The following is a 23,667-nucleotide window of genomic DNA, read 5'->3' on the forward strand; positions in this document are numbered from 1 at the left end:
TTATTCTCTGTCACTACATTATTGTTCAAATGTGTTAGTAGGGATATTGATATTGCGAAGCAGAAAAGCCTACTTTGTTTTTCTCATGAATCCCGTCCCAACGGCTCTCTTAATATTGTAATTGTGGAAAACCCCCCAAACTCCAGCGATGAAGCGCTGCTGAAGTAATCACCTCCCCCAAAATCGTACCGAGGATTCCATTGGCGTTGCTGTCGCAGGCGACGTTTCTCTTCTGTTTGAAATTCCAATAGCAGTTTATTTTCTGGAAAGCATAGCTTACAGAATCAGAAGCCCAAAGTTGAGTAAATCAATCAAATGCAATAGCAATTTATTTTCTCAAATGCTAACAGAAGAATTTTACCCTCTTTTTTTTTTTTTTTCTAATCCTCAATGTTCTTTTTATATATTCCGTGTTTATTTGAAGCTTCATTTTATCTTAAAATACAAGTTCTTTACCCAAAAAGAGCTGTCTTTGGTTCATTTAATACTTGGAAAGTGCAGAATTCTGGTTTCTCTTCCATGTACATATTGAATCTTTTAGTTAGTGTTTGTGTGTTTATGTGTAGATTTTCAGTATCATACTTTAAAGAGAATATCTTTTTAAACCATAGTACTAGAAGGTGTTTCTTTCTGGAATTGCCCTAAGTAATGTGAGTTGTTTTTGTAAGGCTGAGATACTGCTGGTTGCCTCTTGTGTGGAACTTTTTGCTTTTGCATATTTTTTCCTTCTCATTTTGATTGGGTGGAACTATTGATGAATGTTTTTATTAATTAGCTTAATATTCTTGAAAGCTTATTTTAAAATTCTAAACTCAGAGCCCGTTCTAGATATTCTTAAAGTTATGTTTAGGCTCCTATGTTCTGGCTTGAGCTTATCTGCTTTTAGTGGTTCATTTAGCTTTGCACAAAGTCTTTCCTCAACCTATACAACTTTAAGATGCTTTGAGTAAAATTGATTCAGTGTTTTAACCTTGTTACAATGACACATGCCTCATACTTTTTGTTTAGTTTTGACTCTACTTCCTTCGGCATCTTGATATGATTGAAAATGTGCATCCAGAAAGTAGTATAGTTACTTAACAACCAGATTTGGTTTGAGAATTGAGAAGTGCTTAATCCGATCCAACACCACTCTGAAGAATATGCAACCTTTAAGCTCTTCATATCTCTTTTGGTAGAACTAATCTAGCAATCTCAGTCCAGTAGCCATATGTGACAACCTGTTCCATAGCACAGCACAACATGAAAAATTTTCTTCATGTATTCTATTAGAAACAATTCCTCTGCTAATGAACTTCTTGATGTGTATTGACTAGAAAACTCCGGTGTTCAAATGCGTGTTTTTGCTAATATCATCCTCAGTTAAATCAACAGAGCATCATCTGGTGTAAAGTACTTTTTCGGCTTTTTCCCACATAACATTTGCAGGTTTAATTATTAAGGGGAGAGCACAGAGAGCACAAAAATAGACATTAACATTTTATTGTTTGACCTTATCTGAGAAGGTTGTTTGGTTTTGAAAGTCGAATAGGTCGCTCTTGTTTATCAAAATTATTACAATGTCACACATCAAGATCTTTACATTTAGAACTCTTCTTTAACTCCTCGGGTTTCTCTGCTAAATCCTCAATCTCTCCTTCTACTAATGCATTCATCTTCTTTCCCTTAAAAAAATCTTCTTTTTCTCTGCACATCACACAAGCATTTTTAAAAAAAACTATCTTAGACTCTTACTTTGGATTCTTTATATATAAAATAACTCATAAAGTCCTTAAGAATGCTTTTGATGTCCAATTTTTGTGTAATATGTTTGTGTTACCATGTTGAACCTTTAACTTTTCAGCATGCCTATTTAAGTGTTTAAATAGGCTGTCACTTTCCTCTTTGTTTTACGCGCTGCTTTGAATATTTCTTTGCATGAAAACTGTTGATCAAGTGGAATCGTCGCGCGAAGCTCAATGATGGCATACGCTCGAGTGGAAGCGTTACTTGAAGCTCAGACATTGCATACAATCAAGTGGAACCGTCTTCCAAGGCGGGCCAGGTACCCATGGGAAATGATGATAAAGGCTAGCTACTCCCTCCTTTTAAACTTATATGTCACTCTTTTAAGGGTTATAAAGATTTGACATTTTCTTCTATTTTAATACTATTAAACTTTGATTTTCACACTATTTTCAAACTTTGGAGATTTTCCTAGTTTATACTATGGTCATACTTTGTACTGTTTTCATATTCGAATATATTAAACTATTTTGCACTTTGCATTATCTTCAATATCCAAGCCCGTTTCACTTCACATCATTAGACTACTTTTCATAATTAAAGTTGTCATACCATTTTAAAACATTATGACATTTTAAGTTTCAAACTATTTAATTCGTCTTCTCTCTTTAATTATTTTCCAATCTTGTCTTGAAACACTTAAAAGTTGATGATCATACAAAGTGAAATGGAGGGAATACTTACCAGTTAGGGCCCTTTTCCTGCATCGTCCGGTATTGATCCCACTTGAATTAAATATCAAAAGTTGGGTCAAGCCGAGGCTCAAAGCCTTACAATTTGGCTATTGCCGAGTTTACTTAAGGGATTGTAGGCCAATGAACGACCCAACTTTAGCTTTAGTCTCCTGATGTTTTGTTTGTGTTATTGCTATATTGTCTTGGTTGTTTTATATGTATATTGCATGTTTCTTAACTTAGCTGAGACTTGGTGTGTTAAATTTAAATTCTGTTAAGAGTAATTATAGCCTGTTTGGCCAAGCTGGAAAAATCAGCTTATGTTGAGAAGTGTTTTTTTCAAAAGTGTTTTTCAAAAAAGTACTTTTGGAGAAAAACAGTTTGTGTTTGGCTAATCAATTTGAAAAGCACTTTTGAACAATAATTTGTGTTTGGCGAAGCTTTTCAAAAAGTGCTTTTATGTGTCAAATTACAAATAAGGACATGAAGAGATTTGCTTAATAGTTAATATTATATAAGTAGATAAATAATTACAAATTTTTATTATTAAAGATAATTATTAAGTTTTTTATTTTATTTAAGTAAAATATAAAAATAAAATTGAAAGGTACTTTATTCTTTCAAGATAATTTAAATATATCAAAAATCATCCAACAAATATGAAAGTTCATCCCAAAAGTCATTTTATATTACTTAATAGTTTAAACTAAGTAAGGTTATTTTGGTATATATAATATTTTGCAAAGGGTATTTTTGGTAGGAAGAAAAGTCAAAACTGCTTCTGCTTCCGGAGAGAAGTTATTTTTTTCTGCTTTTTCAAAACTGCTTCTGTTTCTAGCCAAAAACACTTTTTTTTCAAAAAAAAGCTTGGCCAAACACCTCAAATTGAGGAAAAAAGCACTTTTTTGAAAAAAAAGCACTTTTGGCATGCTAGAAGCTTGGCCAAACAGGCTATTAATGTGGGACATAATCACTTAAATAGGGTAAAACAAATACATGAATAACATAAATTAGTTAGTATCTTAAGGTATGTACTTGGAGCCTTTAGATAGTGCTTGGCCTTTAGTATCAAGGATAAACCTTAGACTTTTAAGAATAAAACTTTAAATACTTCAGTGCTTAATCATGTAGCAACTTTATATATAGGATACTTTAACTAATCAACTTAAATCGGAATGTAACCTCATATCACAAGATCTCGAGCGGTGCCTCACAACTTCTCCTCGGATAAGCGAACCTCTAACACATTCTCTTGTGTTCTTAGACTGCGTCAGAGTCAATTTCTTTCTCTTTCTTTTACCAAAGTGTTTTTAATATAAATCAAATGCTCTTTTCTCTAAAAATTGGGTTAACTAAGTAACCCAACATACTTAGTTAAGATGATCTCTTTATTTATGTTGGGTGGCGACTCCAAAGCATTCTCAAAACCCTTTTGAGTTACCAAACTGTTGCATAACAAACACTTTAGTGAAAATTTGGGGTGCGACACCAAGAAACAACGATAGTTGCGCGCTCTTCCACTAAAGCATAATACAAAGCTGTTGTTGGAGCTGTGGCAAAATTTAACTAGGTAACCAACCGTATTCGTGAATTCTTCCTTCCTCCCAAGCACACAACCACTTTCCTATGTGATAATATTGGATCACATACCTCAGAAAAAAATTCAGTTTGCCACAGCAGGATGAAACATGATGCTGTTGACTTCCACTTTGTTCGTGATTAAGTTGAAAGGAACCAAATATCAATATAACACATCTCCATGGCAAATCAGCTTTTTCCAATTTGTGTTCACATCTTGAAAACATACTCAGTCCTCCCAGGGTCTTCCATCTTGGTATTTTTCGTTCCATGAGATCCTAGGTCTTGTTATTCTAGGTTATGCCTTAACCTCCTTAGACAACGGTTGGCTAGCTGCCGACTATGTGATTGCACTTTGACAAAATAAAAAGTTTTAGACACTAAAATAAAGGTGTCAAAACAAAAACTAATTATTATAGTATCAATATTCGCTATTTTGGTGTCATTATGGGATGTCACAGGTTGACTATCAATTTCTCGTATATTATTCCACAAAAAAAAAAAAAAAAAGGACGCGTACCTTCAACAACAACTAAAATGAAACCATATGTTCTTATCCTGGAACTATTTCGTGGTACAAATTTAACCACCTCAACTTCCCATTTCTGCCATGTTATAGTTATTAAGTTAAAGTTTCTTGACAATGCAAATTTGAGATTACTAGTAATCTAGATGTTATTAGATTCACAATCAAAATCGTATATGTATGTAATTTCTAAACACATAAACTTTTGTTAAAAATCTACTTGTCATATCCAAATTCAAAATTAAATGCTCTGATGGTAACACTTCCAAACAAGTCATTTTTTCTTTTTGTGGATGGCTAGAATAATTAATTTTTAACTAACATAATTTTAGAAATTAAAATGAAGAAAGTAATCAATTTTTCGTTTTTGGCATCTTGTAGTTACTATAGTTTCTTGACATTGAGAATGGGAGATTACTATAAACCAGATGTTAAATGCACAATAAAAAATAATATTTTTAATGTAATTTTTTAGTGTATATAAACTTATCTAAAAATCTAAAGGACCAATGTTATACTCAGATCGAGAATTAAATGTTTTGATGCTCCATTTTCAAACACGCGTCATTGATTTCTTTTTTAGATGAAGAGAGTAATTAATTGCCAACCAAATCTTTATTCTCAAAAATTGTCAACCAAATCTTTAATATGATTTTATAAATTAAATATGGGGCGGAGTAAACTATAACATGATTTTAGAAATTAAAGTGGGTGAGAGAAAAAAACAGAAGTTAAATTATATACACCGCTAATGTAAAGAGTTTTTTCACCATTATAATTTAATCGACCGCAATATATTACATACTTTTTTCATGTTACTGATTTATATATTAGTGTAAATATGTACATATGATTAGCTTTTAAACGAGATGATTGTGTTGATAATTATATATACGGTGTAAAAAAAGTTAGGCTAATAAAAAAATAAGTGGCTTGTCATGACCGATTAAATTTTATTGATAGAGTAAAATATTCTTTAAATCTAAAAAGGGAACTCAATAAAATCAAATGGGTGACATGGACTGTGAAAGTATGTAGTACTAGTATTTAAGGGGAGGAAGTTCAAAAAGTGGCAAATAAGTGAATTTGAGAAGAGAAAGAGACACTTGACTGCTGTAAGCTCGACTCGTGTATGGTGTCGGAAGAGCACCGCAACGATTGTTCATCCCTATGTTCCAGTCACCTCCCAGCTCTACCTACCCCACCCCACCCCTTTAACCCCTTCTATACATATATTCTCTTTTTTTACCTCATGAAACACACCTCCTGTCATTGTCTCTGAAAAACTCTCTGTGGTGTATATATGTTAATAATCGTTAAAGGGAATTTGTGTTTATTGTAGAAAAAGAAAATAAGAAAAGAAAGAGATGAAAAATCAGAGAAGCAAAGAAAATAGAGGCTTGTCTCTTTGTGTAGTCAAGTGTACAGTGTACTATATAGGTGGAATAGTGGGAGACAACAGGTGTGTGTGTGTATATATATATATATATATATATATATATATATATATATATATATATATATATATATATATGTACAATGACTACCTTAACGGTGTTCATCTGATTGCCATTTGAGTTCTGTTTATAGCTTTCATTCTTTCCACCCTTCTAATTCTCTTGCACATTCTTGGCTATCACCCATTTTGGTTTTACGATGCGCGATAGAGGTAAAGGCATTGAGATGTCTAAGATCTACGAAAGTGATCATAGACAAGGTCAGGACTTCATCACTTCATTAAAGCTTACAGTTTTCTTTAATCTTTTGCCTTCTTTGAGCTTTTTCCTGTTCTGTATCAACTCTTGGATTCCTCTTTTATGTTCTGTTGTATAAGTGGTGTTGGTTTCATTGCATGAAGGGATTGGAGAATGATTTACCAAAATTTTCTGGTCATAAAATCTCAATTAGAGACGATATTAAAAGATTTCTCAAATACGGCACTTTAGGGGACATGCCACCCCCAATCCTCCATCCTATCCTCTTACCTTGCCGGGCCGGCTCTCCGGTCATTTTTACCCCTTTTGGATTGTTTTTACTTGATTTATTCCCTTTTGTTTTTTTCTTCTGATCAAACTTATTGTTGCATTCAACTTTGCACCTTAGTTATGACTCACAAATGAGTTAGCCATAGGTGTTTTAATGGTGATGTTCGGTCAGCTTGTGCACGACTCAACTATTTTATTAGATACCTGCTACCTCTCACCAACAGATACCGGGTAACTTTACCCACAAAAGTTTAGGCAGATGAAAGGACCACCTAGCATTTTTTATCAGCGGTTTCTACATGTTTTGGTTTCTAACTGATCCAGTATTTTGGCGTAACATTCATAATCTTGCTTTCAGCATGACGCTTTGCTGATCAGTGGTTATGATTTGTTTTATATGTTTCTTTTTGGTTTGGTGGAAGTGGTTATAATTTTATAAGTACCACTTATCGTGTTACACTGTTACTCAATGTTCTTCCACCAGCTTCTTGTACGTGATCATTTGCTGGGGTGGCTTGATAAAAGTACTGATTTAAAAGCGAACTTCAATAAGAGATTTGAATTTATTTAATAAAGTTTGAGAATGTTTTTAGCTGAATTTATTTATGAAGATGGTGTTTGATCCATCTTGCACGCATCTCTATCATTCACGTGATTTTTCTCTCTTCAAATTTCATTGCCTAGTAATATCAATTTTTTTACCACTACATAGAATTAATATAAGAAATAATTCCATACATCTTGAACAACTCAAATCTCGTTGTCTGAAACTGATTCTTGAGCTCTGAATATTATATGATTAGGTGCTTAATGGTTCCCTTATTTAATTTTTTTAAATTCTAAAGTTCAAGAAGCTGTGTGCTTTCCTTCGAATTGTTCAGTGCTGGCTTCAGCCTTTCTAAAATCGCTCTGTGGTCTTCCTTAGGTAGAAATAGTGGCTTGCATAGGGAACTATGGCTTGCTTGTTCTGGTCCACTGGTTATTGTTCCAAGCAGTGGTGATATGGTCTTCTATTATCCTCAAGGTCACATTGAACAGGTTTTGCTCTACTCATTTAATTTGCTTTGATGTAATCTCATTTTCGTGTACTTTGGAAATATGGACAAAAAAAAGTTCATTCGGTACTTTAAATGGCGGATAAGATGTATATTTATTAAACTGTGGATGTTCTCATCAAGTTAAAGAAGGATTTAGTCAATTAGTTGGCCGATTACAGAGGTAAACACAGATGGTCTGTATCTGGACTACTTTGTTGACTTAACGTGCAATGAGCCATATTGAAGGGAAACTAAGTTTTGGTGCAGCAATCTTATGCCTCAACTGATATGACACATGTAAAGTACTTAGGGCCTGTTTGATTTGCTGCATAAGCTAATATAATACATGTATTAAATAATTTTAGTAATACATGGATAAAGCTATTAAATGACAAAAATAACCCTTCATGTACGTAGTAACCAATATTTTATTTTGTTAAAACATAAAAATGTATCTTAAAATATACACTACATAGTTATATCTAATACAAGAAACTAGACTTTCAATAATAAAATAATCTCTTCATTACAATCTCTATAAGGTACACCGTGTATTACAATCCTTCATAACTAATCCCTACATTATAATCCCTGCATTACAGTCCTGCATTACTATCTGTATAGTTTCCTTATCAAAAAAGAAAAAAATCCTGCGTTATTAATCCCTGCATAACTTGCTTTGTAACCAAACGACCCCTTTATATTTCCTAGAAAAAATAATAAAGAAAGAAGGAAAAGAGAAGATAGAAGAAGATTCAGACGTTATATCACTGTCTACTTTTTTCCTTCTTTCTCCATTATTTTTTCTAATAAATCAAAATAATGATTGCCTGACTTTTATGGGTAACAGACAATGTTCTTTGTGGATACAACTAGCCTGTTATCATATAGTTTTGAAGTGATTGATTTTAAGTGAAACAACATTCTCATGTCCAGAGTTAATTTCGGTTGGACAGACTTCAAACTTCTTAGAACGTACATGTCCTTTAGAAATTTAACTATTAAAACAACAACAACAACGACCATAGTAATAATAGTTATACGAAAATAGAATATAAGGAGTTATTTAAAATTTTCAAGTCCAAGTCCAAGTCCAAGTCACGAATGATAAATACAAATATTATCTTTATCTATCATTTTATAAATATCATGTATAATGGACAAGTACTTTCTAATAGGAAAAGGATGGATGAGTATTTGCAGACTTATATTTTCAATTTCATTTTTAATTCATTTTTAATATGGGACTCTTGAAATCTCCTTATTATTTTCACTTCAATATTACAAACCATACAACAATTTTTACCTAGAATTTGATTATCTTTTGATATTACTAGCACTTAATATGAAGCCAAATGCAGATTGAGGCGTGCATGAATGAAGATGGACTTATGCCAATGCCAGCATACAATGTACCATATAAAATTCTTTGTAGGGTTGTTTCTGTCAGGCTACAGGTAAAAAAATTTCTTACAAATTTCGTCTATAATTTGTGAACTTATTTTTATGGTAGTCTCAAACGCTCGTATTTATGGTCTGCAGGCTGAATCCAATACAGATGAAGTGTTTGCAGAAATTACTTTGCTTCCACATGTAAAGTATTGAACTTTATCGTATTAACTTTGTAGGTAGTTTCTCAAAAATTAAGCCAGCAAGTACAGCTAAATTTATGTGGAGTCACTGAACTTTATCACTATACAGTAAAGTCACAAGACTTATTTTATCACATTAAAGTAATTGAACTTGACCTACTATAAAGTCTATAACAGTAAAGTTACTAAGCTTTACCCACTATAACAGTAAAATCATCAAACTATTTTTTATCTCATTAGAGTAACAATCCTTTATCACTATAACAGACTAACAGTGAAGTTACTAAGCTTTACCCACTATAACGACACAACGTACCCATCAGGTTCTATAACTTTACCAATATAGTGGGTGAAGTTCAGTTAAAGTTAAAGGTGAACTTTCATGTGACAAAAAATAGTATAGTAACTTTATTATTATAATGGGCAAATGTTCGTTACTTTAATTTAACAAAAAATAATTTTGAAACCTTAGTGCTAGAGTGATTAAAGTTCATTGACCATACTTGAAATTAACAACATTTTAAGCTTTGGAGGTTCGCATGTTTTCATTACAATTTGGCTGCAATGTCTAAATGCCTCCTGGCATTATCATTCATTCATTCTTAGCTCTCTGTTATGAAAATTGATACCGAAAATTTCTCCAAATGTCAGTTTTTTAACCTGACAATCTTCTAGTTTTGAAAGCTTCCTCTTCACATCAATTGCCTGTGGGCGTATAAGTTCAATCTTGTCCATGCCATAATTGCAGAATCTTAAATGAGTTGTGTTTTGTTCACTTCATGCTTGCAGCTAGGGACGAGGGAGCCAATTTTGGCAGAACGCTCTCCTTTATTTTCGCGTGCTAAAAGTGATGTGCATACATATAGCAAGAAACTCACTCCATCTGATGTAAACACGCATGGTGGACTCTCCATTCCAAAGCAACTGGCGGATGAATGCTTTCCGCCACTGGTTAGATATCTTGTAGCTGTGCTCGTTTATCCTTTTTCTTGTCTGAACTATGCCCATGCTATAGGTGGTAATTGGGGTTGGGTCATACTTGAACGGGTCAAATCAATATATGGTTCATGATTCAACCTGTAATTTATTTGGGTCAACACGAGTTGGGTTAAGATGGGTCAAATAATGGTCATAATTCAACCTACCCAAGTCCCAACATGACCAAACCTTCCTCAATGTTATTTTGTTTTTTAAGAAAAGAAAGGAAATTAAAAGCTACATATATTCTTCTTAAAGTACTAGCTTAAGTTCTTTCAAATTTATATACTTGTCAATCTCCAAATTTGATTTTGTATGTTTGGATTTGGAATGCATTTTGATCCATTGGGTTACACTATTGAGCCGAGAGTCTTATAGGTCATTTCATGTTAACAAACAGGTCATAATCCAACAGTTTGGGCAGATTGGGCGGCTTACTGAAAAATGGATTAGTACCACACCTAGCTCATAATATGAAACTTGTTGATCTCATTCCTCTCTTTAGTTCATCAAATGTTGAAATTGGTGAGAAGAGAGATATCACCTTTGCAGCTCAATAACTTACTGGTTGGTTACTTCTCGTGGCAGAATAATGATCAGGATTTCCCAGCACAGGATTTAGTTGCAAAGGATCTGAATGGTTTAGAATGGAAGTTCCGCCATGTTTATCGAGGTATTCCCAAAAATCCTACTATGTTATCATCAATCATCATGCATTATTCATCAACTTGGCTTGCACATTCTTCTAGTTTGCTGTATATCTTTAGACAAAACTTCTAATATTTGGTTTTATTTGGCTTTCTTATCATTCACATTAGTCTATGTTCTTTACATTTTATTAAATGTAGGTCAGTCAAGGCGTCACCTCATAAGTAACGGTTGGAGTAGGTTTGTAAGTGCGAAGAAGCTTGTTGCAGGGGATACCCTTATATTTGTCAGGTTACTCTGTTCTCCCTCCAATGTTCTTGGTGAGATACATATGCTACAAGTTGTTTGCCTAACAGCTAAACTTATTTTCATAGAGGAAAAAATTATGAATTATATGTTGCTGTTCGCCGTGCAAAAAAACAACAAACCAGCTCATCAACATCTATCTTATCAAGCCACTACATGCAACACGGCATGTTGTCTAATGCCTACCATGCTGTTTCCTCTGGGACAATGTTCACCATTTACTACCGCCCTTGGTAAGCTTGTGTTTCCTTTTCGAATGGCTTTTGAGAATGTAGTAATTTTATCTGGTAAATGATCTTTGAGCAAATAATTTTGTTTCTTTAATACTTGATGGTTCCTCTGTCTACAAAATGCATCAGGACTTGTCCTGCTGCGTTCATAATTCCTTACAATCAATATATGAAGGCCTCTGAAATCGATTATGAGGTTGGGATGACTTTCAACATGCCATTTGAAAGCCACGAACTAGACTGCGGCAGAACAGTATGCCCAATGTGAGTGTTGGTCTGACGTTAAGCAACATCACTGGCAATACTCTCAAAAAGTTATTTTTTTTCATTCACAGGACATCTTGAGCAAATCTGATTTGTGGAAATACAATTTCATAACCAGATTTTCAGGTACCATTGTTGATGTTAAAGATTTTGACCCCATTAGATGGCCTGGTTCAGATTGGAGGTGTCTCAAAGTAAGGAGGTCCTTCATTGTGATTCACTTGCACTTCTTTCTTTCACACTTGTACTCCGGCTATGATACCATCCATTTTGTGAACTTGCTCTAAGGTGAAATGGAATCATGCAAAACTAATGCCAGTTCGTCCAGAAAGGGTATCTCCTTGGAGCATTGTAGCCATAGGAATAACCAAAAGAAAAAGGAGGTCTTTTTCTTCCTATCCCAGCAAAGCACAGCCTCTTGATCCAGCAAATCCATTCGGTGTCAAGGACTGTAAGTAAATAAGACATTTCTTCAAACAGATTCTAATTTATATGAAGTTTTATTTTGATATTAACTGGAAGATTCTGCCAAAAGACATGATCATGAAGTACATGTTGCATAGGCAATAACATTTTCTAGGCTCATGAGGGCTAGTAGGTGCTACTCTACCTACTAAGAAAGACAAGTGGTGGAGAGTCAGGGATGAGGGAAGAGGTAGAATCAATCAGGAGATGAATAAGATTTCTCTTGTTTTTTTTTTAATATTTCGAAATGTATGCATAGCACTTCTACTGAAGCTGTATATAATACAACTTTTAAGCGAATCAAAAATAACAATAATGATAAAAAAGAAAATATAGGAGAAGGGAGATGGGTTGGGGATGTAACGGGGTGAAGATGTAATGTTTGGAAGAGTTCTCATTATATCACTTTATACTTCTGCTTCCTGTTATACTTGAATTTGAAAATGATATCAAACTCTTAGGATATTAAATAAGCACAGTACCTATTTCCACCGGAATAAAATGATGACGTGAGAAGAAGGTGCCATCAAATCATCCTCTGTAGCCCAGTCGATCTGCCTAGGATATTTGACAGACGCCATCTTTTGAGAGGCAACTAGCTAGACAGATAATGGAGATATATTTGGAAGATCTTTCTTGCGAAATAGAAAAGGTTATGAAATAATGAAATAGGAGATTTGTCTTTGTTATAGGCACTTGAAATTGTATATTTCTAGCTGAGAGGAAACCAGAACATAGCTTCATGCCTTTTCCTGCTACCTTATGTATTGACTTAATGCATCATTATATTAAGTAATTGCCTAAATCCTAAATGATAAAATGGTTCCTTCATGTATCCCAAAGGCTTGATGAAGAGTTCAGTTGAGCATTCACCTCCTTGGAACTCTAGGGTCTTGCAAGGTCAAGAAAAAGCTGTAAATGCTTATGAAGAGAATGCCTTCAGACGACCTCATGATTTGCGTCAACCACCACAGCGAAAACTTAGATGGAGGCGAGGACAAGTTAGATTGGAGAATCAGCAGCATAACCATATTCTTGATCCGTGGTTAGACTTTATTGGAAAGGAAGTTCATGGCACAAGTCCTTCCAGTAATGGATTTTCCAATTTACAGTCTTCAAAAATACCATCCTTTGCAAGTGAATCTTTGTCTATTCCAAAGATTGTCGATTACAGAAATTCAAATTCTAAAGGTAATGTCGAATCAGAAGTTATGGGGAGCCAACCCACTGGTGGAAGCAAATTAAAGCTATTTGGAGTGGATATACTAAATGGTCCTGAGTCCCCTTCCCAACATGGAAGTAAACTTACACATTTTGGTTCTTTTCCAGCAGCTTCTAAGACCGTTAATTTTCTGGAACAGAGTAAAAGCACTTCTGGCAATTCAGACACCCAATGCAGTCGCAGTTGCACAAAGGTAATCTGGATTGTGTTCTGGATTATGTTTTTAATCAACAAAATTAACATTTTACAATTCCGAGAAGAGTTCAGCCTATGATAAACTTTGAACACGTGAACAGCTGTCTTTGACTGAAGTCTTTTTTATCCCGTCTCCTTTTAGGTACTCAAGTATGGATGTGCTCTTGGAAGATCTATTGACATGTCACGTGTAAAGGGGTATGGGGAACTCATTTCTGAACTCGACAAGCTGTTTGGATTTGAAGGGTCTCTTCTGGATGGTAGCAAGGATTGGCATGTAACCTATCAAGATAGAGAAGGAAACACAAAGTTACTAGGAGATTATCCTTGGTCGTCAGTATTAAATCCAACTTAGTTCATATATAATGCTTCTTTCCATGAATCTTGATTATAATCTTATTTCAAACTAACATGCAGGGATTTCCAGGCCATGGTGCGAAAGATGTTTATTTGTCCAATAGGAGCTGATTACCTGGCTGACAGAAGCTTCTGAAACTAAATAGTTAGCTCACTTGCATCTCTTCAACTGACAAAAATGCTTTAGGGATCACATAGTCAATCACATTGATCTTTTTGGGTCACATACTCATAAAACACTGATTTACTAGTATGTATCAGAAAAAAGCAAAACTGAATAATTTGCCTGTTAAGTTAATGTATTTTATGAATATCTTCTGTGAAGCGGAGCTTATACCTCCATGCTTGATAAATTAGCATACCTGCTCTTGCCTAATGTGGGATGGAATATTTTGCCATCATCTTTATGTATTTGGCGAGGAATAAATGCATCTGTCGTAATCACTAAAGTGTAGAAGTGTAATCGGTGTTTCTCTTTCTGCAACTGGTCGATATTAGCCACACTTCAAAACTGAGGGCCACTTCACTCGGAGAAACTTACTCGAACCCGTATTTGCACCAAGCAAATTAATAATGCACGGCATGTCTATTGCAAATCCATGAATTGCATTAGATTATTCATTCTAACTAAGCATATGAACCATGAATTGTTATAATAAGACCATTCTATCAATCCTTTTTTTTGAAACAACTGATGAAGGATTCCTTCACAAACTTTTATCTCTTAACCTTGATTGGATACTTTTAGGGTTAATTATTTGATTTGATGTAAACGTTGGGTGTGAAAACTTTCCCACTTAACAATCTCCTGTGTGATGACAAAATTTCTGCATGTCAAGAGTTAGCCCAGTTCTTTTTTTGGTCAACTTGCAATATTTTTTGTGGCAATATCTTTGGTTTACGAGTACCAACTACTAATGTTATTAGTCCTGATCAGACGTGGGAAATTTTAAACTTTTATAGGAGGTGAAACCTCCGTCTACCACCAGGTTTTGGCCACTAATATACTTGCATCATCACTGGCCAAATATAGAGCAGCATTGGCCACATCAATTGGCTCACAGTAGGCTCCTTTCAACTCACTTGAGCTATACAACATGTTAACAAAGAACTTGAGGATCCACTCCAGGGTAATACGCTTTCACCTCGTCAATATAAAACGGTGTTGGAATTGCAAAGGGCGATATGCAATTGATTCTGATCCCATTCTTGCATAGTTCTGCTATTACGGATCTCATGATTTCGATCGCGCAGGATTTGGGTTGAATATGTGGCGCCTGTGACTCTAGCCGTGCACAAAATGGAACCAGTTTTCCGTGGGATCATCACCCGAGCTGCGTGCTTAATTCCTGCCACCATCCCTCTAACGTTGATAGCCATGACTTGGTCGAACGCATCGAGGCAGGGGCGGCTCAATGATATTTGTGACCTAAAGCCAAACTTTAACGAGGGGCCTTAAGCTTCTTGTTACAAGAAAAAAATATCATATAAAATTTTATTTGAAATTTATTTTTCGAGCTTTTTGAATGTAAATTATTAATAATGTTTATTATTATCAATTTCTATTAATTTAGTTATAGACCAATGATTAGGATCATATATGTTTCTAGGAATACAACTATTCAATTTATTTAGAACTTTCGGATGTTCTTGAGGATCTATGTTAGATTTCTCACCAACTTCTTCTCCTTTTATTGTCGTGTAGCTCAATTATATTGGTGATTTGTTCATCCACCATACATTCTTTCATATTTTCTTATTTAGCATTTTTTGTTATTTGTTAAAAATTTATCAAAGGCTCCTTTTTGGGATTATATTAAAGTTTCAATCCTTCTCCTTTTTGGCATTTTAAACACCCAAATTTATTTGTTCTAGTTGATATATTAAAATTTAAATAAAATAACTAAAAAGACAATCTATGCTTACATAGAAAAAGTTTAAAAAAACTAACAAATTTTAAATGCAAAATAATAAAAATATAGAACAATCAAACCTAGTTCACCAAATAGATAACTTGAATACGTGATACACTATCGATGCTTCAATACTTTTGATGCAACTCCAGAAAACTTGAGAACAAACAAACGAGTTTGACAATTGATTTTTTCCACTCTTACTTTTTAGAATAGTTTATGAGATAGTGACTTAGTAAGACTTGAAGAGAAAGGTAATACTAAGAGAAAATGATGTGAACCCATTAATAATGATGAATGTGTATGAAATAAGACAAATAGGGGAGTGAATCCCAAAAATATTGTTGGTTTACCATTTTTTCTCGGCAGAATAGTTCGCCTGAACTTGACAACTTTTATTTAGTTTCCTCTTAAACTTTACGTGGTCTTTAATGTCCTCCCTGAACATTTCATAGCCTCGACCCCCCTGGACGCTGACAATTCATGGGAGTGTGACACCCGCACTGCCAAATAGAGTTGTTTTGTCCATGTGGTATTTTTTTTAATAATAAAATATATATTTTTTTATCTTATTAAGTCCACCAACTATTTAAATTATTTTTTTGTGCCAAAATTTGTAAAACAAACTTGAAACAATGTTATTTTAACTATAATCTTTTATTTGGCTGAAGATAATAATATTTTAATCAAGTTACTTTTACATATTTGGTCAGAATAAAAGGAATACACAGTTAGAACATATTATTCATTACATCTAAAAAATTAAAATTAAAAATACGTTATTGGAACTCCATATATTGGCTAAATAAATATTTTAGCTAAGAATAGTAACATTCTAAATAAATATTTGCAAATTTGACTTGAAAAGAAAAAATGCATAGTTTAAATAAATAGTCATTGCATGAAAATAAAAATAAAATTACACAATATTTTTTTCTTTTTCTAGAAAATGAGCCACTTGAACTTCATTACTCTGGCCAAATCTTCTTTTTATATTGCTAAAATAAATAGAGTTTTAATTAACTTTTATAGATTTGGACCGAAAAAAGATAAAAAATGCATTATGAAATATATATTCATTGTATCTAAAAAAATACAATTAGGATAAAATATGTAATGCATATTAAGAAAAAATAATAAAAAATACAAATGGAACAAATAAATCATTATATTTGATTATGTGGTAATTAATATTTGAAAAATACCCTACTTGGAAGCTGATTTTTTGATTTTTCTTCGCTCTCACGCGCCAAAACGAGAGTGTATCCACGATCTTTGCCACATCAGCATCTGGGGGAGGTCAAGAGTATCAAATTTCCAAGTTCAGGAGGTACTAAAGACTATATGAAATTTAAGGAGGAACTAAACAAAAGTTTTCAAGTTTAGGGGCCAAACATTTCTGCAACAGTCCAGTCTTTCCATTTTTCATGAAAATTGTACCCTTTTTTTCTTCCAAATACTTAATGTTCTTACAGAAAAATTGATACCTATAGGAAATTTCAGGCTAGCCCAAAACAATTGCTTTAGCTGCTTTACTATTGGGCCACCCCTGATCGAGGTCAAGGTCGACGATGTTCCGTGGAGTACGGCATGCAACACCTACATATAGGGAGGGCTTTAGAATTTATAAATAAGTGTAAGTTCTATGGACGTATAATATTTATACAATTATAATGATGGGTTAAGTCTGTATGATAAACTTCAGAAATAGGTAAGCTGATAAACTTTAGTATATTTAACATGTTATCACAAGTTAAAATGCACTGAAATCCTTCAAAATTTACATACATACAAAACGATATTTCACTTTTTTGGGTGCAATGTATATATATAGAGCTCAAGTTTAAAATTATGTGGCATTACACTGTTTGTATGGGGTAAAATTAATTTATAATAGATGTTCGAATGGTAGCATGACACGTGGAACCGAAGGTAAGAAAAAAGGCAAGTCAGGCAACGGTCAATACCGGACACAACGAATGTAATCGACACCGGATAAATCCCGAAGGGAGCATATTTAACGAAGGAGATCACGGGTTTGCCATTGGATAGCATTCAATGAGGGAATATTCTCTAACATTAAATGAATGACCGTTGCGAAGAATATTTGCATTCGTGGCCTGCCGTTACATATTCATCAATGACTCTTTTATTATCATTTAAGAGGAGCTTGATCCTAGGATCTTGTTTCCCTAGGTAAAACTATAAATATTAAGCTCACCAGCCATTGTAAGGACATGAGATTCTTTGCAAACATATGCTCTATTTTACTTTTGCTCTCAATTAAACAACTTTGCTTGCTCTTTATCATTGCTTTCACTTTCGTCCTCGGAGGCATTGCACTCGGAGCCAGGCTTGTCATCTTCTTCACTTTCAATTGCTAAATTTTATTTTTAATCTTATTTATCTATCATTGTTGGATCAAATAAGTTCGCTTGTGTATAAATCACGTAACAAATTTAACTGTACCATTTTACGGTTAAATTCTTTGACGCCCACCGTCGGGCTTAGATAACTGCGTAATTGCTTTGATCCTTACGTTTATTACTAACTCGTTTTGATTAGTTCCTTAGCAAAAAAAAAGGATATGGCTTCTAATGATGTCAATATCACGCACAACGTAGATGGGCACGAAGAATTATCCACCATAATGATTCAATCAGCGACACCCATAATGAAGGTGGTGAAACGACACCTGTTCGTGAAGGGCGGTACCCTAGGTATGTGCGGGAGCCAACTCCCGATGATGCGGAGGAGGAACATGTCGTGGAAACAGTAAAAATCTTAAGAGAACAACAAAAAACAATCATGAAACTCCTCTCAAGGAAGGATCAGGTAGTGACGGAGTTGAAACAAGCTTTGTCAGGTGCCTCCAATAACACGAACGAAAGGGGCCCAGCTCCTCCCAGTGCTCCTGCAAACCAAACGGCTTAGAGGGTCGACAACAACACCCCAAGAGGCGAGGATGGTTTCGACGAAGCCGGAGGGACCGATAGCGGATATGGAAACAATAATGGGAATGATCCCTTTAACCGAGATCATGAGATTTATGAGCGAAATGAACAAACGAATGGATCAAAATGCATAAGAGTTTCACACTCGACTAGATCATATTTTGTGCGCACCACAAATACTAAAAGGCCCAGATTCCAAAAAAATACACACAATTGCCGTTTAAACTGAGCGTAACACCAGAGTTAATTCCAAAGAGGTTCAAGATGTCGGACATACCAAAATATGATGGGACTTCGGATCTGCAAGAGCACATCACAACCTACACCACGACTGCGAAAGGGAATGATTTGGCTCAACATGAGATCGAATCGACTATTTGTAAGGGTTTCTCCAAACTTCTTTAGTAAGATCGATTGACTCTTTTGAAATGCTTGCAGATTCATTCATTAAGGCCCATGCCGGGGCAAGGAAGGTCCAAGCCAGGAAGGCGAACTTATTCAGGTTGAGTCAAAATTGCTGCGAGAATTTATGATCATGTTCTAGAAAGAGAGGATGTTGTTACCGGCTGTACTAGGTGAGTGGGTAGTGGAGGCATTCACAAAGGGTTTGAATCCACGGAATTCCAACGCCTCCCGAAAATTGAAGGAAAGTTTGTTCGAATTCCAAGCAACCACGTACGCGGATGTCCATAACCGTTATGAGTCAAAAGTAAGGATAAAGGATGATAAGCTCGGGTTCCCGGTATCAATCAAGGGACGGGATTGAGACAAAAATCAGGATAAAGTTAAAAGCGACTTTGATGCGGATCAACGGTCTTCTAGAGGTCGTTTTTTCCATATGAAAGAGCCGAAGGTTGGAACAACAAAGGGTTTCAGTTGTCGGATAGGTTCGCTCCCGATAGAAGAACCGATCAGGGCCGTAGCAATATATCATTACAAGAGAAGGAGATACCAGGGACCCGAGACCCTGCATATCCCAGGTTATCAGATTACAACTTCAAGATCAGCTTAGTAGAGTTAGTATCGGCGATAAGGAATATCAAAGAAGCACGGTTCCCGAAGCCAATCCGATCCTAGCCAGAGGGATACCATTTTGTGGAGTGAATACCATGGGAATCACGGACACAGAACTGGGGACTGTTGGCATCTACGTGAAGAGGTGGCGACATTGTTGAAGAATGGCCATCTCAGAGAATTCTTAAGTGGCGAGCCAAGAACAATTATGGCCGAAGCCGGGACAATGTCGAACCTTCAAAAGTAGCGGAGGGCTCCCCTCGGTTGACTATCAACATGATTTTCAGAGGGAATGAAGTTAATGGTGTGACCTTCTCAGCAGTCAAGAAAACAAAGATATCAGTGACTCACAACAAGAGACTCCAGAAGGTCGCGAAAGTTGATATCACCTTCACAGAGAAAGATGTTGACGGACTCCTCCTGCCACACAATGATGCTTGGTAATCTCTCTCAATGTTGTAAATTTCAAAATTAAATGTATTTTGGTTGACCCAAGAAGCTCAGCCAACATCATCTAATGGAGAGTGCTGAAGCAAGCAAAGCTGGCCGGAAGTATCAATCCGACGGCAAAGCTTTTAGCTGGATTCAACTTAACAAGTGTGACAACTCGAGGAGAGATTTTGCTGCCCACAAATGCCAAAGGATTTATCAAAAGCACTCTATTCGAAGTGGCAGATGGAGATATGGGTTACAATATAATCCTTGGAAGGCCGTGGATACACGAGATGAAGGCTATGCCATCAACGTATCATCAATTGTTGAAATTCCCAACTCCAAAAGGAATCAAGAAGATAAAAGGAGATCAACTGGCTGCAAGGGAGAAGAACGCTGTAACTATTTCCAGCAACAAAGGGAAGGATCCCACCAAATAGTAATTACAGAAACCGATGCCTTCTTCCTATCCGAACGAAGACGATAAAGGCGAGGAGTCGTAGAAATCCCACCACATACCGAGATTTTTTCAAGCACTGGAGGAGACGGATGCGACCAAGTTCACTGCAGAAGAACTCGAGCAAATGGCCCTATTCGAAGAGTTTTTGGCAAGAAAGTTTTCACTTGGGAACATGACTCAATCCCGAACACAGGTTAGAATTTATAAATTTTCTTAAAACTAATACAGATTGCTTTGCGTGGTCCCACTCAGATATGACAGGTATCCCTTTAGAAGTGGCCATGTACAAGCTAGGCCTGGATTTGAACTTCCCACCGGTAAGGCAAAATAAATGCCCGATTGCAGAGGTCAGGAACAAGTTTATTAAAGAGGAGGTAACCCGATTACTCAATATTGGTTCCATCTGAAAGGTAAAATATCCAGAATAGTTAGCCAATGTAGTTGTATTACCAAAAAAGAATAACAAGTTTAGAATGTGTGTAGACTATAAGGATTTAAATAAGGCATGCACTAAAGACTGTTTCCATTGCCATATATTAATCAAATGATTGATGCTACTGTCGGATACGAGTTAATGAGTTTCCTTGATACTTACTCCGGGTATAATCAAATCAAGATGACCTCGGAGGATCAGGAAAAAACTTCTTTCATAATGAACTTTGGCACATATTGCTATAATATGATGTCATTTGGGCTTAAGAACGCTGGAGCCACTTCTCAGAGGCTCGTTAATAAAATGTTTGAAAATCAGATAGGCAAAAAAATGGAGGTATAAATTGATGACATATTACTCAAGTCTTTGAATGCAGGAGATAATTTGAAACACCTCCATGAGACTTTTAATATCTTGAGGAAGCATAACATGAAACTCAACCCGAAAAAATATGTGTTCGGGGTTGGTTCCGAAAAATTCTTAGGGTTCCTGGTCTCGCAAAGAGGGACTGAGTAAATCCCGACAAAATCAAAGATATCGATGACATTACAGACCAATTGAAAAATATAAAGGAGGTATAGAGGCTGACTGGAAGATTGGCGGCTCTAAGTAGATTCATCTCGAGATCCTCTGAAAAATGCCATCACTTCTTTTTACTTCTGAAAAAAGAAGAACAATTTCGAATGGACTCCGGAATACCAATAGGCCTTGAAAGACCTAAAAAGGTACCTATCAAGACCCCCGTTACTATCAAAACTAGGGGAAGGCAAGCAATTTCTAATATATCTAGCGGGCTCAGAAGTAGCGGTAAGTGTCGTTATAGTCCGAGAGGAAGAAGGTACATAATTTTCTATTTATTATGTTAGTAAAATATTATCGGGAGAGAAGACTCTCTATCCGCACCTCAGAAAGCGGGCCTTAGATCTCGTAGTCGCCTCTTGAAAGCTTAGGCCTTATTTTTAGTACCACCCGATAGCCGTTGTGATAATCTTTCACTTAAGGAATGTCCTTCACAAGCCTGAGTTGTCAGGACGTTTGACTAAATGGGCAATCAAAATTAGTGAGTTCGACATTGAGTACAAACCCAAGACTGCAATCAAGTCACAAGTTTTGACCGACTTTTTGGCCGATTTCAGTCCGAGTTAATGCCCTTGGATGCTAAGGAAGCAGTTCTGGTGTCGGAAAAGACATACAGAGTCTGGACCCTATTTATGGATAGAGCTTTCAATGTAAAAAGGTCTGGTATCGGGATAGTTCTAGTCATGCCCTCAAAAGAAACCCTAAGACAGACCATTAAGACTGTTCCATTAACTAACAATGAAGCCGAGTATGAGGCTTTGGTTGCAGGACTTGAACTAGCCCGTGGACTTGGCTCTGAGGTCATCGAGATAAAGTGCGATTCCCAGCTGGTAGTAAACCAAGTATACGTATTTTTGATACGAAGGAAGAGCACATGCAACAATATGTGAATAAGGTTAAGGCATTGCTCGCATAATTTAGGCAATGATCGATCATACACATTCCAGGGGAAGAAAATGTGAAAGCAGATGCATTGGCCAATTTGGGGTCATCTACGGAGATAAAAGGATCTGACTCCGATACTTTCGTTCAACTTTTACATTCGGTGTTGAATGTGGATGGTTATTGTGAAGTCAATTCAACCAATCTAGTCTGGGATTGGAGGAATGAGTTCGTCGAATATCTTAGGCATGGAAAATTACCCGAAGGTGTCCCGGGCACTACGAACCAAAGCAACTTGTTATAACCTCATGGATGGGAAATTATATAGAAGATCATACCGAGGACCATTGGCCCGATGTCTGGGAGCCTTGGAGGGGGACTACGTGATGAGAGATGTCCATGAAGGAATTTGCGGGAACCATTCCACCGCAGATTCGTTAGTTCTAAAGCTGGTTAGGGCAGGTTACTATTGGCCCCGGATGGAGCAGGATGCAAAGGCATTCGTACAAAAGTATGACAAATGTCAACGCCATGCACAGTTAGTACATCAACCAGTAGAACTCTTTCATTCGGTATTGTTCCCATGGCCGTTCATGAAATGGGAAATGGACATAGTCGGTCCTTTGCCAGCGGGCCTCAGAAAGGTAAAATTTCTTTTGGTTTTAACTGACTACTTCACTAAATGGGTTGAAGAAGGTCCTTACAAGAAGATTAGTGGTCGCTAAGTGGTTGACTTCATATGGGACCACATAATTTACCGATTCAGAATACCAAAGGAGATTGCCTGTGACAACACGCAGCAATTCATAGGCTCAAAAGTCACAAACTTTTTAGAATATTTAAAAATCAAGAGAATTACATCTTCACCGTACCATCCAAGTGCTAACAAACAAGCATAATCAACAAATAAGGTGATTATCCAGAACCTTAAAAAGAAGCTAGATGTTGTTAAGGGCAAATGGCCCGAAGAGCTACTAGGTGTACTACGGGCATACCGGACAATAGCGAAGTCGAGCACGGGAGAAACACCTTTATCTCTCATATATGGCGTGGAAGCTCTAATACCAGTGAAATTAGGGGAACCAACTTTAAGGTTTTCCCGATCAAACGAAGAAGCAAACAATGAAGCACTGCTGGTGAGGCTGGACTTGCTAGGCG

At 35.8% G+C, this 23,667-nt stretch overlaps 1 protein-coding gene and 1 pseudogene across 4 annotated transcripts; one reads left to right on the forward strand and one right to left on the reverse strand.

Moving 5' to 3' along the window:
• Positions 1–14,166, forward strand: LOC104121549 (auxin response factor 2-like). Of its 4 annotated transcripts, none has more exons than XM_009633566.4 (15): positions 1–2,069; positions 7,474–7,586; positions 8,947–9,042; positions 9,128–9,178; positions 9,967–10,128; positions 10,744–10,828; positions 11,004–11,094; positions 11,178–11,342; positions 11,469–11,603; positions 11,722–11,797; positions 11,892–12,054; positions 12,912–13,259; positions 13,398–13,483; positions 13,628–13,818; positions 13,903–14,166. In XM_009633566.4, the coding sequence occupies exons 1-15, from the start codon at positions 2,051–2,053 to the stop codon at positions 13,976–13,978; spliced, it is 1,857 nt and encodes a 618-aa protein (XP_009631861.1). In that variant the 5' UTR covers positions 1–2,050; the 3' UTR covers positions 13,979–14,166. The 4 variants fall into 4 exon arrangements, with proteins under 4 accessions (XP_009631861.1, XP_009631862.1, XP_009631858.1 ...); XM_009633567.4 differs by having other exon boundaries at positions 13,401–13,483; XM_009633563.4 differs by having other exon boundaries at positions 12,912–13,483.
• LOC104121550 (zerumbone synthase-like) overlaps positions 13,939–23,667 on the reverse strand; it is a 15,002-nt pseudogene continuing 5,273 nt past the window's right edge.

Source organism: Nicotiana tomentosiformis, chromosome 1 (assembly GCF_000390325.3).
Source record: "Nicotiana tomentosiformis chromosome 1, ASM39032v3, whole genome shotgun sequence".
In the NCBI taxonomy this organism is placed as follows: Eukaryota; Viridiplantae; Streptophyta; class Magnoliopsida; order Solanales; family Solanaceae; genus Nicotiana; species Nicotiana tomentosiformis.

Bases quoted from the DNA above. Each gene is read 5' to 3' on its own strand.
- LOC104121549 (XM_009633563.4), top strand. The intron at 7,587-8,946 runs GTTTTGCTCTAC...AGCCAAATGCAG, and splicing joins CTCAAGGTCACATTGAACAG to ATTGAGGCGTGCATGAATGA. The intron at 10,829-11,003 runs GTATTCCCAAAA...TATTAAATGTAG, and splicing joins GTTCCGCCATGTTTATCGAG to GTCAGTCAAGGCGTCACCTC.